Here is a 15289-nt window from a genome sequence, read left to right on the forward strand (position 1 = left end):
TAGCGAGCACCGAACCCAGGCCCAGACCAAGCTGGATGGCACTCGGTGCCACCGACCAAGAGAAAGTGTTAAGAACTATGTTCAAACGTCTTAAGAAATGGCTCAATTTCTACAATCTTGATATGACATAATTTAACACCAAATGCAGCAACACTAACAAACCAGTTACAGTCAAAAGACTTAGAAGTTACGATATGTCATCGGTCGGATGCTAGCAACTGAAGTGGAGGCCCGAGAACGCATCCTATTGAGCCTTACTGTGTTCTCAAACTGACGCTCAAGGGCATCAATCGTAGGCTGGTTCCAGGTAGTGTAATTTGTCGCTGGTTGCTGGTCCCTAAGCCTAGAAGCCAGGATAGGACGAGTTAAAAGAAAAAGCAAGGAGTCGCGATCAGAAAGCACCAAACCAGACGAGAGCTTGTCGTGTGCATCGCTGAACGCATTTGATATCTTATCTAGTTCTAGCGCGCGGACAGTTCTGGCAGCATTTTCAGATCGCTCGAAAGGATCCTCTATCTGTACAAAAACAAATTGAGCAGTCATCAACTCACTATAGACTGCAAGTTACCATTTGAAGAGATTTCAGTAGAAACCTCAACGACACAATCTTACAATGAGGGGTGATCTCAAATCACTGGTGATGCTTTCGAATCGTCCTTCGAACGTGGAGATGCTATACTCCGAAGCTAAATTTCCAATACCTGACAACTGCATATACATTTTAAATCTTTGACCAAAATCCCTGAGAGATTTTCAATCATGGTTTGCTTATATAAATTCTTGCGTATAAGCAACTTAATGTAATAAGAAATAGTAGCAAGTGATCATAAGAAGCAATAATCCAGCAAACATTCAATGCAGCAGCCAATTTTTCTGTTTAATGAAACTTGTGGAGTCTAATGACTATATGTTGTGCAATATGGTAACTAGCAATGAATCGAAAAATCAGCACCTTGTCAAAAAAGGACACCAAAAGTTGGGCAAGAGAGCTTCTGTTAGTACGTCTCCTGGATCTGAACCTCTGTATATTTGCAGAACACACATCCTCAACTTGTCTCTCAGTCAAGCTATTCCATCCTGCAGCAATAAATAGTAATGAATACACAAAAACTATCATGCCATCGTGAGTAGTCAAATACCTCCAGAGAGCGCAAACAGGTAATAAACTAAGGCCAAATCATAACTATAGATATGCAGGTAAGCCAAAAAGAAAAAGAAAATACCTTGATTGGAAATGCTTCCTTCACAGATCATTCGCAGGGGTGGTAAAATTGGTGGTTCACACGTCTGGTAAAGGAAAAGAAAAACAATATATATACAGTCTTATGGCCAAACTAAAAGAATGATTATAGGGGGGGGGGGGGGGGGGGGGGGGGGGATTGATAGCTGATGTTGCATGAAGGAAGAGGGTAGACAAGGATCACAAACTCACAGATTTACCTGAAAATGGAAGATAACCAACAAACAAAGTGAGTATGAATTTAAAGTCCCAGACTTTGCATCGTTGATATTTTGTGCTTTGGCCCACTCTTTTGTCTGCGAAAAGGAACGGAATTACATTCCAAAAGGAATCTAAACAGTGTACAAGATGTTCTTGCAACAAATGCAGACCACTAAAACCATGTCACGGAAACGGTCATCTATTCCAGAGAGCCATTTGAGAATGCTAGACTTGATTACACCAAAATGGTTGTTAATGGAGACATCAAAAGAAATATTATGGTGCCTGCTAATGTATTTAAGCAGAGGGACTCTTGCATTTGGAATGTACTGGGTAATCTGAGCAAGACCTGCGGCAGAGCAAAATAGAAATCACTCACATTTACATTTTCATGCTGGTATTGAAAATTTCAAGTAACACTGTTTTAAAATTTTGGTATTTGCCAATTTTGATTTTTCTTTTTTAATTTCAAAAAATCCCAACAATTTTAGAAAGTATATCTCTATACACACACAAATATATATATATATATATATATATATATCATTTTTCCTTGAAATTATAAGAGTTATTAAGGTATACATTATTTCTTTGTGTGCATCTAGCTTATCATGCTTTTCACTTAGTATGATATAAAAATCATCTATGATAAACTCCAAATTCAAAAAGTAGTGTCCTAAATTCATGAAATTTGTCCATAATTGACTTTCTCACAATGACAAACCAACCATCGTGCTGGAAAATTTCCAGAAGAATGTTCATTCAGAGGACAAAAAACCAATCAGTAATCAAGGTGGTACATACAAAAGCAAATTTTGAAAAGCACTTTGTGTCCATGTGATTTTATTTATAAGAATTTCATTCATTCCTATTGTGATGTTTTGTATTGCTGTATAAAATGATAGGAAGAGTTTTCTAAAAAGTATAAAAGACAACAAGGAGTTGGATCTTCCTAGTCTTTAGAAAAAACAAGGTACTTGCACATGGCCATCACTACCAAACTATGTTCCATGAAGTGTATTCCGTCCTAAAATTTAAAGGTAATTAAATATTTGATTCAATTTGCACCTTCGAATCAAATTTTTTTGAATAATATGTAAAGTTAAACGTGTAAAGGCAACTCAAAATGTAATATTTCTTCTGCCAACAACTTATTTTATTAGATTTTTTTTTAGTTTTTTGGAACTTTGTTAGAGTTTCTAGTGAACTTAAAAAATAAGAGACTCAGATTTAAATGGATAACTATTGAGTAATTAATCTTCACCCATACTCAAACGGATAGATATTCATATAGCACAATGATGTGTCATATAGGTAACTTTGTTCTCACACTGAGACATGACACAAGAATGGCATGTAACATGCATTTCAAATGATCCATGACTTTTCACTTATGACGTCTTCTTCGGAACCCTCTAACTATTGCCCTCTTGTTCTCTCATTTTAGTCCACCCTCCTATCACAATGCACTCTTGAAACATGCAAACCGGTCTAGGTGTCAATGCCAGCACAAAATTAATTTAAGTCAAGAAGCTCAAGATTAAAACTGATACAAAAACTAAGACATTGTAAGTGTTATTTAGTGGTAATCTTAGCATATCATTCGTCTTGGCTACCAGATTATCTTCTCTATTTAATGCACATGGATCAACTATGCAAGGTACCATCACAATTTATTTTACAATTATGCTGCAAACAATGATAGGGCAACAAACAATATTTCTCATTACCATTGCCAGCATAGGGCTAGGGCCATAACTGGTTATTTTTGGGTGTAGGGATGGATCAAACCTGTTCGAGGCATTTCATCTCAGCCTATAATTTATTACGGCCATCAATTTTCAGTACAAATTTAAATCACTAGAGCGTGTGTAATATACTAATGGCGACCAAATTTTCAGTAAAAATTCAAATCAGTATCATTTAAAATAAGTCAACCGTGGTGTGCTTTTCCCAGCTTTGTTGTCGTAAAAAAGACGTATACAAAGAAATTGTGTACCGGTTCTTCGCAAAGCTTGCAGTATATGCTTGAGGTAATATCTTTTCATATTTCTGTTTATACTGTTTGGTGGGGTGTTACCAATCTGAACTGATACATCTAGGTCACCCCATTTGGTGTAAAGGTCAGAGACAAAGGATCCAAAGGGCTTCAGTGACACCACAACACCTGCACAATAACTAGGTAGAATTGAGGGCAAATTGTGAGAACAATATTTTTATTCAATTGAAGATAGTTTCCTTTGACAAAACATAATTTGGTTAATCAGACATTGCAAGATTTCATGTGACATTAAAGTGAGATATCTAACTCATATTTTTTTACTCTTGGTACTAGATGAATTAATTGGGTAAAAATACTTGGTACATATTGTGTTAATTGATGCAAATGGCTTCGATTTTGGAAGAAAAAAACTTTTAAAAAATGGAAATTTTAAGAATTAAAACAAAAAAAAACAAATTGTATGAAATGTAATTCAAAGCAAGAAGAAGTGATGAAATAATTAAGATGAATTAAAATGAAATCTTGAATGTTAGATAACTTGCATCTATTATTCATTGAGATAAGAATACTGATAAAGCTATCATGAGTCTTATGTGATCATCATATTCCTCAGGCATGTAGGAAAACAATAAAATAACGCTACATTAAAATCTGCTCTACTTAAATGATCAAAGACTTAGGCTACAAGAAAGCAACAAGCAACATACAAGAAATCAATATGGAAAAGATGAAGATACTACAGTGAACGTGTAGAGTTACTGAAAAAGGCAATAAAAAATAACTAATATTTGAAGTAATTAGGCAGGATGCTAAGTGCTAACAGATGATAAAATAAGAGAAAGGAGGCTAAGTAGATATGGACATTACAAGTAGATTTTATGATTAGAAGAATAAGAATCTATTAGAGTGGAAGAAGCAATGGGTAGAATGAGATCCAAAAAAATATTAGTCTATATAATAGCAATGATTTGAAATTCAAAAATCACGAATGATAGAACCTTGGATAAAAGTCAATGGAAGAATAAGATTCAGTTATGCAATGACCAGATAGTTTTGCGCTGATACTAGTCTTACTTTAATTAAAACTACACAGAAATTGGGAGCCATCTGTGTTGTGGTGGCTAATAGCCAAACCAACACCATTCGGTTAAATCAGCAAGTTCAAATTGAAGTTAAGTGAATGGTTTTCAAGGTATGCATCATCTTCTAAACAAGAGAGTCATTTTAAGGTTAGACAGTTAATTAGAAATTTCCAAGATCTTAAAATTTGAACATCTTTAAATAGAATGTGAACGTGTTTGTACTGATCAAATAAATGATTATTTATAGTGAAAACATCATAGCATTTAATGTTACTCAAATGAGAATGTGATATATGTAGAGCTTTTATGACTGAATTATCTCTTACTCCTAGGAACAAAACTGTTATTCTATTAGCTTACAACTTACAAGTACCTAAGAAAATCATTGAGATCAGCAGAACATTCATACATACTGCCCCATTAAATTTAGAATATGAAAGTAATAGTTTTCAGCAGTATTACAACTAGTAGACAAAAACTTAAATAAAAAAAAATATTACCTCGAAAGACTAGCAAACCTCTAAGACAGTCTTCCAATTGACGAATTGCATTAAGCCGTTGAACTCTATTACTCTCCACTGGCTTGATCTCGACAAGGATGTCTTTGAGACAAATCTCAAGCACACCAACTCTATCATTGTTAGTTGATGAAGAATGATAAACAGCCATTGTGTCAGCCAAATTACACAAGTGCCTACAATATCCAGACAAAATAGTTATAAGAAAAATGCATGAGGGCAAATAACGAAATAAACAAAGAGACTTTGATTAATTCTACAATTTAACTTACAGAATACCAGGAAATGACAAACAACACTTTCTCTATGAAGAAGTAGCAAAACAATAACGACAAGAAAACTCCATTTACTGGAAATCTCAATGGGATATAACATTGTGATCTTTGGTACAAAAATGTCAATCCTGAGTACACTTGGTCATTCCCTTGGATAAGTTGTTGAGTGATCATCCTACTACAATCAGTAACTTTTGGAGTATTGACCTATAGCTCCAGCCTTGAAAGAGTCAACAATACTAATAATACAAGAGGGGGAAAAGCATACGAAGTAATCCTTTCTAACATTTAATGAACAAAACATTTGATAAATCTGAAAAGGGTAATCTAATATTGTGCATATTTTGTTAGGTCACTACAGAAGACGTAAAAAAAAAATCCTCAACCACTAGTGAACATATATGAAGGAAATCATACTTGTTCACAATAACAGGATAAAACTCTACTGATTGAGACAGTTAGTCACCCGAATAGATATGAAGAAATCTGATTTATTGGGTTGGGTGGGGGGCATAAAACTCACCGGATATAGACAAGGCACTGTCAACCTCAACCCAAAACCCTAAAGCACAATCAAGACACACATGAAACTTGACTGAATACTTATCACGCACGTCGATCGAAACAAGCACGGATAGAGAGATCTGCGTCGAGGGCGGAAAGATGAAGAGTGCTTGCCGGTGAATCCACTCAATCCATCTACGAACGATCAGCTGGTGACTCTTTTTCAGATCAGCATCACTACCGAATTCGATCACCGATAGATGAACAAAGATTTCTCCCTCTCTTCGCCGGCCGCTTACCTCACTCCTCTTTCCTCTCGACGGCGAAATTATTGGTATTCCCGAGTCGCTTTCCTTTCCGACGCGCTCCAAGGTCCAAAACGACGGACGCAATAAAATACTCCTTCTTTTACTCGACATATCATAGGAGGATCTGGGTCTACGTGGAAGTGGGGTCCCGATGTCTGGCTATCGACATGCGGGTATCGCGGAATGGGAAATCTGTCGAGGTGTCAAAAAGGCGATGGCAAAGAGATTCGAAATCGAGTTTCTAATACCCGCATGCAACGCACCGTGCGTCAACCCGTAGTCGCTGATAGCGATTTGTTTTTTCATTTTACCATTCGTATTTTTATCTTTTTCTTAAATACCCTCAGAAATTTCCAAAAACATCCCGCGTTCTCACAAATTACTATTAGTTAATGAGGCTCATGAGGAGGTTTATTGATCGTAATTAGTGTAAATGTGTGTATGATGCTAATTTTCACCTTCAATTTCAAGTTTCTTATGGACTTAAGGTATATCGACTTATTCTTTCATTTGTGAGCTAACAATTCCTAATGATTCGATTTGTTAAACCTTTCTAATAAAAATGATTTTACAAACTAAAGATTCTTTCTTAATTTTTGCTCATATAATTAAGCAGTTAAAAGTCATAGCAGACGCTTCTGTATAATTTACAGCCTTCGCTGTGATGATTTAATTGGTTTGAGAGGGCAAAAGGTCACATTTGCACAAATTGTTTAGGGCAGAACTACACAAGAACATCACCCATTGACTTTAAAAGAAAGATAAGTATCCATGCTCATGGAAAGTAAGTTAAAGCTATGTTTTCATTATTGACGCTAATGGAAAATCCATACTTTGCAAGGAGGAAAATAAAGAAGGGGGAAGAGGATCGAATCCATGATGCCGTGAGAGATTGATCGGATCATGCCTTCTTCCCGATCCCATTGGCCATGTTGTACATCCCGCGGCCCTGTTTACAACACAAGGTTTACTCAAATAACAAGCTAAGAAATGCACTGCCGAATGAGAAATAAAAGATCAGATGAAACCAAAAGACGGACAATGAGAACAATGCAGGTGCTTGCTAGTGCCAGTGGTATCGCAACCGAAGTTATTTTATCGTACCGCCCCTTCAGGTATGTGTGTTTCTGAACATGTTGGAAGTACTCCTGATGCTTCTTCAGCCTCTCCCTCGGCAAGAAAGGTGCTTCTGTCATCCTGCAAAAACACAAGACCAAATAAATGAGCGGCCAATATGAGGAACAGAATTGAGGTCAGGGGCTCTAGGATATTGCCTGCCAAATTAGTTATGGTGAAGGAAAAGCATGTCAAAGAGATCGCAAGATCAACCGAAATCTACAATAACACTGGATCACAGAAATCAACTTGCATGTTTTACAGTTTCACCACGATCACTAGAAACCAACTACACTGATATTTGGTAAACAATTTAGTCACCAACTGAATCGAAGAATTACATAAACATACAATTTTTAATGCAACGGAAGTAGTACTAAACAGAACAACCAATCACCATCACACAACCTTGAGGGAAGAGGGCCTTGAGCAATATAACAAGTGTGGATAGCTTTAAATGATAAATACATTTTATAAACCTAGAATGGCAATAAGTGGAAGGGCATAATACTGTGTCAAAATGAACTGGAGAAGTGTTTTAAAATTAAAAAAATAAATGGAATAAATTAAGGGAAGCACATAGAAAGAAAGCACATAATGGTTAGGAGGTCTACATAATGGTTAATCTAAAAGTCAATTTCAACTTGCAAATGTTTGAAATGGAAACAAAAGAATTTGGAAATGAATACTACTTAGGCATGCCTTGGTTGAACAAAATAAACCGCATAATATTCGCATGATAAAGGCTGAGTAACAAAACAGGCACTTAATTTGTAGGCCAATGGAGTCAATAAAGTTTCCATTTTTAGTCAGATTACTCTTTGGATATTATTAAACAATTCAACATGACCTGGAAAGATGACAACTTGCAAAGTACAAACTATCTTGCAGGTGCATCACAAGAACTATATCAATTGATTGACTAAATATGTAATCAAAAGTGAATGCAGAAGGATGAAAAAATACAGTGACTAAATTTTAGGTCCTTTTCTAGTTTCCTCTGCATTGATTGATAGCGAAAAAGGACCAAGATAGGAGACTTGATTACGGAATACAGGAAGGAATAGGTGGTGAGGAGCCAAATTGCTTCTATGGAATGCTACCTTATGTTGCCTATAATCACACATTTTGAAGGTCTTCCATTGTTCATGACCTCCTCACTTGATGCAATCAAAAATAGGAGACTCCTCACTTGATGCAATCAAAAATAGGAGAGAGGTGAACTTCATGCCATGAACTACAAATAAACAGAAGAAGGGAACCCACACACCAAATGACCTATAGTGCAGCAAAGAAGTTGTATCTTGGGTAGGGATTATGGATCTCACATCCAATTATGCAATTATAATAATATATAAAACAAGAATTATCTTGAAGGATTTTTAGGAACCATAAAAATAAAAAAAAATAAAAAATAAAGAGTTTGACCATAAAACAGTTTAAGACAAGTTAACCCTACATTCTGAGAGGACGTCCAAATAAGTATCAATAAAGAATGCACTAAAAAGGTACAGGCCATTCACTAGAATGAATGCATTGGAATAGATAAAAAAAATAACAAAAAAGATATAATCAGATAACCAGAAAACAGATCTATTAATAATTAATATCATTATCTTAATCAGACAAATAGTAATCAGATCATTAGCAAAATTATATAAGCTAACAGATTAATTAAATATATATTTTTATATATATATCATATCATACCATATGTCAATAATAATCATGCATTATTTATCAAATGATTGTATGATAAATATCATATTATTATCATTACTTATTGTGCATTATTTATCTAGTGATAGTATCATATAATTTCATATGCCGTTCCCAGTTTCCCTTAATCAAAATTGGGTCATAGCCAGCTCCAAAGCAATTTCCAATTTTAGACTTTTTTGTTCCTCCTAGATGACACAATCGCCAACAATCCGACTCCTCTGATTGCAGACTTGCTTGTTCCTTAAGAACACCAATCATTAACTTTGTATCAGAATAATGACTGTTTTACTACTGAAGTAAATCAGAATCATAAGCATAAATGCATCAAATCATAAATTATTGTTGCACCCTCTACTAAAGGATGACCACTTTGTATCAAAGGAAATTTGTTGATTGGACCTCCAAATCAAACCAGAAACTGCTGAATCATACAACACCGAATTTGAACTTAGACGGTCATTTCTGAAGAAATCATTCGTAGGTTTGGATCGACGACACTAGTTTTTCTTCTCACCGATTAAACTGGGAGACAAGTATAAGATTAAGCAAGGCAACTGGAATTTAAGAATCCTGGATACACTATATTCAGAAATTAAAATCTCCAATTAGCGAGCAGATCGCTAGAAAGGTTATAAAAACAGAGACAATATATAAAACAACGTACGGATAAAATCAACAAATCAGACGATTAATCAGATCCACACAAGGTGGACAAGAATCACCCGGAATATGATCAATGAAGTCGACAAAAACGAAAAAACGAAGTGATATTGCTCAGATCTACAACTACATAGACAAAAATCCATCCACCTCCTGCGATGGCGTAAAAAACCCAATCTACAGATCCAATAATTAGGGAAGAATCATCAGAGATAAAGAGAAGGGAAAAGAGAATTACTTTGCGATCTCTGAAACAGAAGGCGACGAGGAGAAGAGAATCGGCGGCCGGGCGGTGGAGAACGAGGGTTTCCAGCCGATGCCGATCTCGTATTTAACGCGAGAGGAAGTCGCGAGATCGAAGTCTACATTTCAGCCCTTGATATAATGCGAAAGATCATCTCGACCGTCAATATGTAGACGGAAAAGTCAAAGAGAGAGTTTCAATTGAACCCTTATGTTTATCTCCCTTCCAATGTTACTCGGAATTTATTATTTTTGTCTCTCAATTATTAATTTTTCATTGATAATTTAAATTTTAAAATTCATTTTAAAGGAAATACAGTAAGGATAAATTGATATTTAAAATCAAAAGTTTAATTTATATACATATGCTATTTTTAAATAGCAAAAAACTAATTAATTATTGTAGCAGCAAGAGGTATAAAAATGAGCATTTTTCAAAAAAAAAAAACAATTGTTAAGTTGTAATTTGTAAGTTAACCAAAAGAGTTTATTTATATTTATTTAATATATAAACATTTAATTAATATTAGTGAATAATGATTATGAATTTATCGTGAATAATATTTACAATGAGTCATATTTATTAATAAGATAAATAAATTTAAAATATCAAACTCAATAAAAATTTTAAAAATTTAAAAAATTAATAATTAAATAAGTTAAAATTAATAATTTAATAACATCTAACCTAATTAAATTTAAACTCATAAAAAAAATAAATCAAACTTAGATATTCATTCAACAACTTAATTCATTCTAATTTATTCTTCAACAAAAAAAAAAAAAAAAAAATCCGTCACTCCTCACACAATCGGATTCACGACCATATATAAGGAGGTAAATTGGAAACTGCAAATCCACAATACAAATCATATGTGAAGAGGTAAATCGAAGAAAGCTACAGTTAACCACGACGGAGGAGGGTATTGTCTCGGCTTCATCAAAATTCGATCCTTTTCCACTTTAGCAACTCTGTTCTATCATAACCAATTTCACTATGCCCCGGGGGCAATTCATTCTAATCCCGATTTGATTTAGATTTATTTTATTAAATACACTTCAACAAAAGATGGAATTCACCACCCCAGCAGCTTCACATGATCAACCCCACGATCATTTGTGAGGAGATAAATCAATAAATTACAGTTGAGATAAATCGAGAAACTGCACTCTTGCCTATTTCAACAATTTTGTTCTGTTGACCACGACAAAATATGGAATTCACCAAGAAGGACATTAACTTCGGAGAAGCATTATTTCAACTTTATCGAAATTCTATCCTTATCCTACTTTAACAATTCTGTTATGTGATAACCAACTCAATTATGTCTCGAAGACTTATTAAATACACTTAAATCATACAAAGCTCGACTCAGTTTGATTAAGCAATTGCCCAAAATTAAATGCAATATTATTGAAGTTTAGGGCTTAGAAAAGAGCCACGCCAGCATTACGTCATCACTTTTACCTTCCCACTGAACTGTTCCGTCATCCACAGCACCGGCACGGGCTCAAACTCCAGTCCTCGATCCATCCATTAATTGCCGCACGCTCAAATTCGCTACTGCAACTGTAATCAATGCAGTGCTCAATTCTTGTGACATCCAATTCGCCATTAACGGAGTTCACGAGGAACTCGCGCCGCGCTGTTGTAATCACGCCTTCGTCGGGATCGATTTCTCTAGCTATATAAAGGGACGTCGATGCGGATGCAAAGATTGCTTTTTGAGGAAAATTTTGTCGCCTCGGCCCGACGACGATGGGAGTTCGGTGCTCCGGACGGTCGTTTTGCTGGTGGCTCGCTCGTGCCAGCTCCAAGTCGTCCGCGCTCGAGCCCGACGATCTAGGTATTCAGGTGCACTGTAACTGTTCGACGATTTGCCTCAGTGAGGGTTTTTGAGTTGGCATCCGTTGCGACTGCAGATATTGCTGGGGGAGGTGATACCGGTGGCGACTCTAAGCCCTTGTTCAGGGAGTACAGTTTAGAGGAGCTGCGGGTCGCGACTGATGGCTTCGCCTCCGATCGCATTGTGTCGGAACACGGCCAGAAGGCGCCCAATGTCGTATACCTCGGCCGCCTCGACCGTGACGTGGCCATCAAGCGCTTCAACAAGTTCGCGTGGCCGGACGCCCGCCAGTTCCTCGTCCGTCCGCCCTCCTCTGTTCTCTGGCTATTTTTTGAATTTTCAATTACCGATTCGAATTTGGTTGCGATGGCGTAGGAGGAAGCGAGGGCGGTGGGGCAGCTCCGGAGCGGCTGGCTCGCCAATCTCATCGGGTGTTGCTGCGAGGGCGATGAGAGGCTGCTGGTGGCCGAGTTCATGCCCCGGGATACCCTCGCTAAGCATCTCTTTCATTGTACGTGACATGTTTGCTTTATTTACGCGTGTATTTCAATCTTTTGTACTAGTCTGATAAATTAATGCTCATTTGCTTCTATAAATTTGATTTCCATGCTACAACAAAGGTTTTATTTTTCACCCTTTTGATGATTATCGGCTGCTTCATCAGATTATGCATCAATCTTGTTCGTGGATGCTATGATGATGAATACATAATACTTAAAAATCAATTCTCATAGCGTCGATTTCGATAATGGCATTTCCTGGTTTTCCCATAAGGCTGATTAATATTATAGCATAATTGATAACTTCCATGCTACTTTCGCCTACTTGTGTAACATGCTTCTTACAACTTGCTGCATTTTAGATGATTTCACCTTTGGAAAAGTTTCAATTAGTTCTTACTTTGTAATTTTGTTTGGAAATCAAGTTGTTCAAGTGTTGGTCTTAGTTGTCAAGCAAAGATTGCTTATGACAGGGGATGTGCAACCTTTGGGCTGGCCAATGAGGATAAGGGTGGCACTGTACCTCGCTCAGGCACTTGAATATTGCAGCGGCAAGGGTCGTGTTTTGTATCATGATCTCAATGCCTACAGGGTTCTTTTTGATCAGGTGATATTGCCGTAACTCTCGCTGTTGTTTTGTTCTGATACTTGGAATTTAATCGTCCACCACCTCCATTGACAGGATGGTAATCCCAGGTTGTCGTGTTTTGGTCTCATGAAGAACAGTAGAGATGGGAAGAGTTACAGTACTAACTTGGCTTTCACACCACCAGAGTACCTCAAGACGGGTTAGAATTCTTTAAAGCAGTGAGATTTGTTCTAGATGTTCTTGTTTATGCAGGGCAGTGAACTTAAAAATATTCACTTTTTATTGTCTGATGGCAATGCTTGTTCTAATTGCCGCTGTTTCAATGTCCTAAGTTGAATATGCATTAATAGAAAATGATTTCAACTGCGACTTCCAACTTATGGACAACTAGATGTTTTGGTATGTCACGGTTCAAGTTGATAAGGACAAGCTTTGCTAGCTTTACTTTCTACGCAATTGATCCTCAAAGATAGCATCTCTGGGCTTGAAGTTGTATCAAGTTCATTTTCAAGCATTAGTTGTGAGCATAATCGGAATGAGATCGGATAGTCTCTGCTATCATTATAAACCAAAAAAAAATTTAGAGCATTTGACACTTTTATTCAAATGTTAAATGTAGGATTTCAGTGTTTGGATACACAATGTACTTAGTATTACTTCTGGAGAACCTAGATATTGTGCATATCTTTCGTTCCGTTTAGTTGTTGACCATAATTAGGGTATCCACTACAAAATGAACTGTCATTTTTTGCTCTAGGATACTAAACGAGCTATTTTTTGAATTCATATATAGAAAGATTTTATCTCTTTAGTCACTATCAATTTTTCATGGATTGATTTTGCAGGGAGAGTGACACCACAAAGTGTAGTCTATAGCTTTGGAACTGTTCTACTGGACCTTCTTAGTGGGAAGCATATTCCTCCAAGCCATGTAGGTTTTTTTTTTTTCCTTCCAATCTTCTTTGCACATTGAGCTAGATGGAGTATTGTTATGGTCCCTTATTAAGGACTGAAATATGAGTGCTAGAAATGTTGGTCTTCTAATGTTAACATCTGCTTCTTTTGTGGTTTATCTCCCTCAAAAAACTTTCACACTGCCCTTTTCTATGGAAATCACATGGCGATGCCAAATCATATTTACGGCATCTTTCTGGTGTGATGATAAAAAATTTGCCCTTATTTCATATCTTTGCAGTAATTACATGGCAGTTGGGCTTCTCTTATTCCTTTAACTGTTTATGTTCTCACATCTTTGCAGGCACTTGATATGATTAGTGGTAAAAATTATTCATCACTAGTGGACTCTTGCTTGGAGGGGCATTTCTCAAGTCACGATGGGACTGATTTGGTTCGATTGATTTCTCGTTGCTTGCAATACGAACCTCGTGAGAGGCCAAATTTGAAGTGGCTCCTCACTTCTTTGGGATTTCTTCAAAAGGATGCAGGCGTAAGGCTTTGCGTAGTATAAAATCTTTCTGTGAACAAATGACAAATTTTGTAACATATGCAGGTGTCATCATACACACTAATGGGGCTGGCCAATTCTCCTGTGACTCCCAAGCAGTTGCTCGAACTATCACCTTTTGCAGAAGCTTGTGCGAAGTCGGATTATATCACTATATATGAAATGATGGAGAAGGTTGGATACAGGGACGACGAGGGGTTAGCCAACGATGTAAGCAAGTTTTTTAATCTTCTCTTTAGCAAAGAGTGATGCACAGGTTTAGTTTTTTCTCTTCTGCAGTTTTGTTTCCGAGTCTGGAATAGCCAAAACCAGGAGACTTTGAACTTAAAGAAGCTCGGGGACAATGCTTTTCGAGCAAAAGATTTTGAAACCGCAATCGTTTACTACACACAGGTCTTAAGCAAATGAACAGATCAAAGATCCAATGGTCAGACTTTAACTTTCATTTAAACTTCTTGCAGTTCATTGAAGAAGGCACAATGACTTCTCCGACAGTGTTGGCGCGCCGTTGCTTATCGTACCTGATGAGCAATCTGCTACAACAAGCAGTTAGAGATGCTGAACAAGCACAGGTATTATCGCCCGACTGGCCGACCGCCTTCTATCTCCAAGCTGCTGCCCTTCTCAGGCTTGGAATGGGCAGTGAAGCTCAAGAAATGATCAAGAAGGGCTCCAGAATAGAGTACAAAAGAAACAACAGAAACTGATGCATGAAATGCGATGCAATTCATTCCTTGTGTTCAGGCTTTTGCTGTCTACTCTTCTCTTGTTCATGAGTTTGCAGACTTGCGTTGTAGTTTTCATGTTTAGCAAGTAGAGCAGCAATCAGAAAACTGAGGAGCAGTCCGCCAATAATAATAAATAATAGGGTAATTCATAAAAGGATGAGAACGGTCAAATTTCTGAAAGTCAAGAACTTGAATGATAATAAGGTAAAATTTCTGGGCCAAGTCGAAAAATTACCATAAAGACCAAACTACCCCCTGCCTTGATTTTTTTTTTCTTCGGAGTCTTCCA

The 15289-nt window shown here is 36.7% G+C and overlaps 3 protein-coding genes across 4 annotated transcripts; 1 reads left to right on the top strand and 2 right to left on the bottom strand.

The window, feature by feature from the left end:
- Window positions 1–66: 66 nt before the first annotated feature.
- Window positions 67–6151, bottom strand: LOC141848415 (protein HESO1-like). 2 transcript variants are annotated; one of them, XM_074736443.1, is made up of 9 exons: window positions 5933–6150; window positions 5026–5219; window positions 3441–3608; window positions 1612–1790; window positions 1441–1536; window positions 1224–1287; window positions 953–1077; window positions 613–708; window positions 67–516 (listed from the first exon to the last, which is right to left on the bottom strand). In XM_074736443.1, the coding sequence occupies exons 2-9, from the start codon at window positions 5192–5194 to the stop codon at window positions 181–183; spliced, it is 1233 nt and encodes a 410-aa protein (XP_074592544.1). In that variant the 5' UTR covers window positions 5195–5219; window positions 5933–6150; the 3' UTR covers window positions 67–180. The 2 variants fall into 2 exon arrangements, with proteins under 2 accessions (XP_074592544.1, XP_074592545.1); XM_074736444.1 differs by lacking the exon at window positions 3441–3608 and having other exon boundaries at window positions 5933–6151.
- A 688-nt stretch (window positions 6152–6839) lies between these two features.
- LOC141811601 (uncharacterized) lies at window positions 6840–9984 on the bottom strand. Its single transcript, XM_074699620.1, has 3 exons — window positions 9867–9984; window positions 7171–7327; window positions 6840–7079 (listed from the first exon to the last, which is right to left on the bottom strand). Exons 2-3 carry the CDS (start codon window positions 7324–7326, stop codon window positions 7032–7034), a joined length of 204 nt encoding a protein of 67 aa, XP_074555721.1. The 5' UTR covers window position 7327; window positions 9867–9984; the 3' UTR covers window positions 6840–7031.
- Window positions 9985–11416: 1432 nt separating this feature from the next.
- On the top strand, window positions 11417–15110 carry LOC141848272 (serine/threonine-protein kinase BSK5-like). The gene is made up of 10 exons (XM_074736323.1): window positions 11417–11718; window positions 11795–12015; window positions 12094–12229; window positions 12692–12825; window positions 12901–13006; window positions 13653–13738; window positions 14066–14254; window positions 14318–14482; window positions 14552–14665; window positions 14734–15110. The coding sequence occupies exons 1-10, from the start codon at window positions 11631–11633 to the stop codon at window positions 14977–14979; spliced, it is 1485 nt and encodes a 494-aa protein (XP_074592424.1). The 5' UTR covers window positions 11417–11630; the 3' UTR covers window positions 14980–15110.
- The last annotated feature ends 179 nt before the right edge of the window (window positions 15111–15289 follow it).

The sequence above is a fragment of the Curcuma longa genome, chromosome 17, assembly GCF_044706935.1.
Source record: "Curcuma longa cultivar G26 ecotype Majalengka, Jawa Barat chromosome 17, ITB_CL_G26_1.1, whole genome shotgun sequence".
Taxonomy (NCBI): Eukaryota; Viridiplantae; Streptophyta; class Magnoliopsida; order Zingiberales; family Zingiberaceae; genus Curcuma; species Curcuma longa.

What these genes read in the sequence shown, in the direction of transcription:
- LOC141848415 (XM_074736443.1), bottom strand. Translation starts at nt 5,194, where the DNA reads ATGGCTGTTTATCATTCTTCATCAACTAACAATGATAGAGTTGGTGTG. An exon ending in GCAAGCTTTGCGAAGAACCG is followed by an intron (nt 1,791 to 3,440) that starts GTACACAATTTC and finishes GCTCTGCCGCAG; the next exon opens with GTCTTGCTCAGATTACCCAG. An exon ending in TGGTGTCCTTTTTTGACAAG is followed by an intron (nt 709 to 952) that starts GTGCTGATTTTT and finishes ATGTATATGCAG; the next exon opens with TTGTCAGGTATTGGAAATTT.
- LOC141811601 (XM_074699620.1), bottom strand. Translation starts at nt 7,326, where the DNA reads ATGACAGAAGCACCTTTCTTGCCGAGGGAGAGGCTGAAGAAGCATCAG. An exon ending in GCACCTGCATTGTTCTCATT is followed by an intron (nt 7,080 to 7,170) that starts GTCCGTCTTTTG and finishes TGTTGTAAACAG; the next exon opens with GGCCGCGGGATGTACAACAT.
- LOC141848272 (XM_074736323.1), top strand. Translation starts at nt 11,631, where the DNA reads ATGGGAGTTCGGTGCTCCGGACGGTCGTTTTGCTGGTGGCTCGCTCGT. An exon ending in ACGAGGGGTTAGCCAACGAT is followed by an intron (nt 14,483 to 14,551) that starts GTAAGCAAGTTT and finishes TCTCTTCTGCAG; the next exon opens with TTTTGTTTCCGAGTCTGGAA. An exon ending in CAATCGTTTACTACACACAG is followed by an intron (nt 14,666 to 14,733) that starts GTCTTAAGCAAA and finishes AACTTCTTGCAG; the next exon opens with TTCATTGAAGAAGGCACAAT.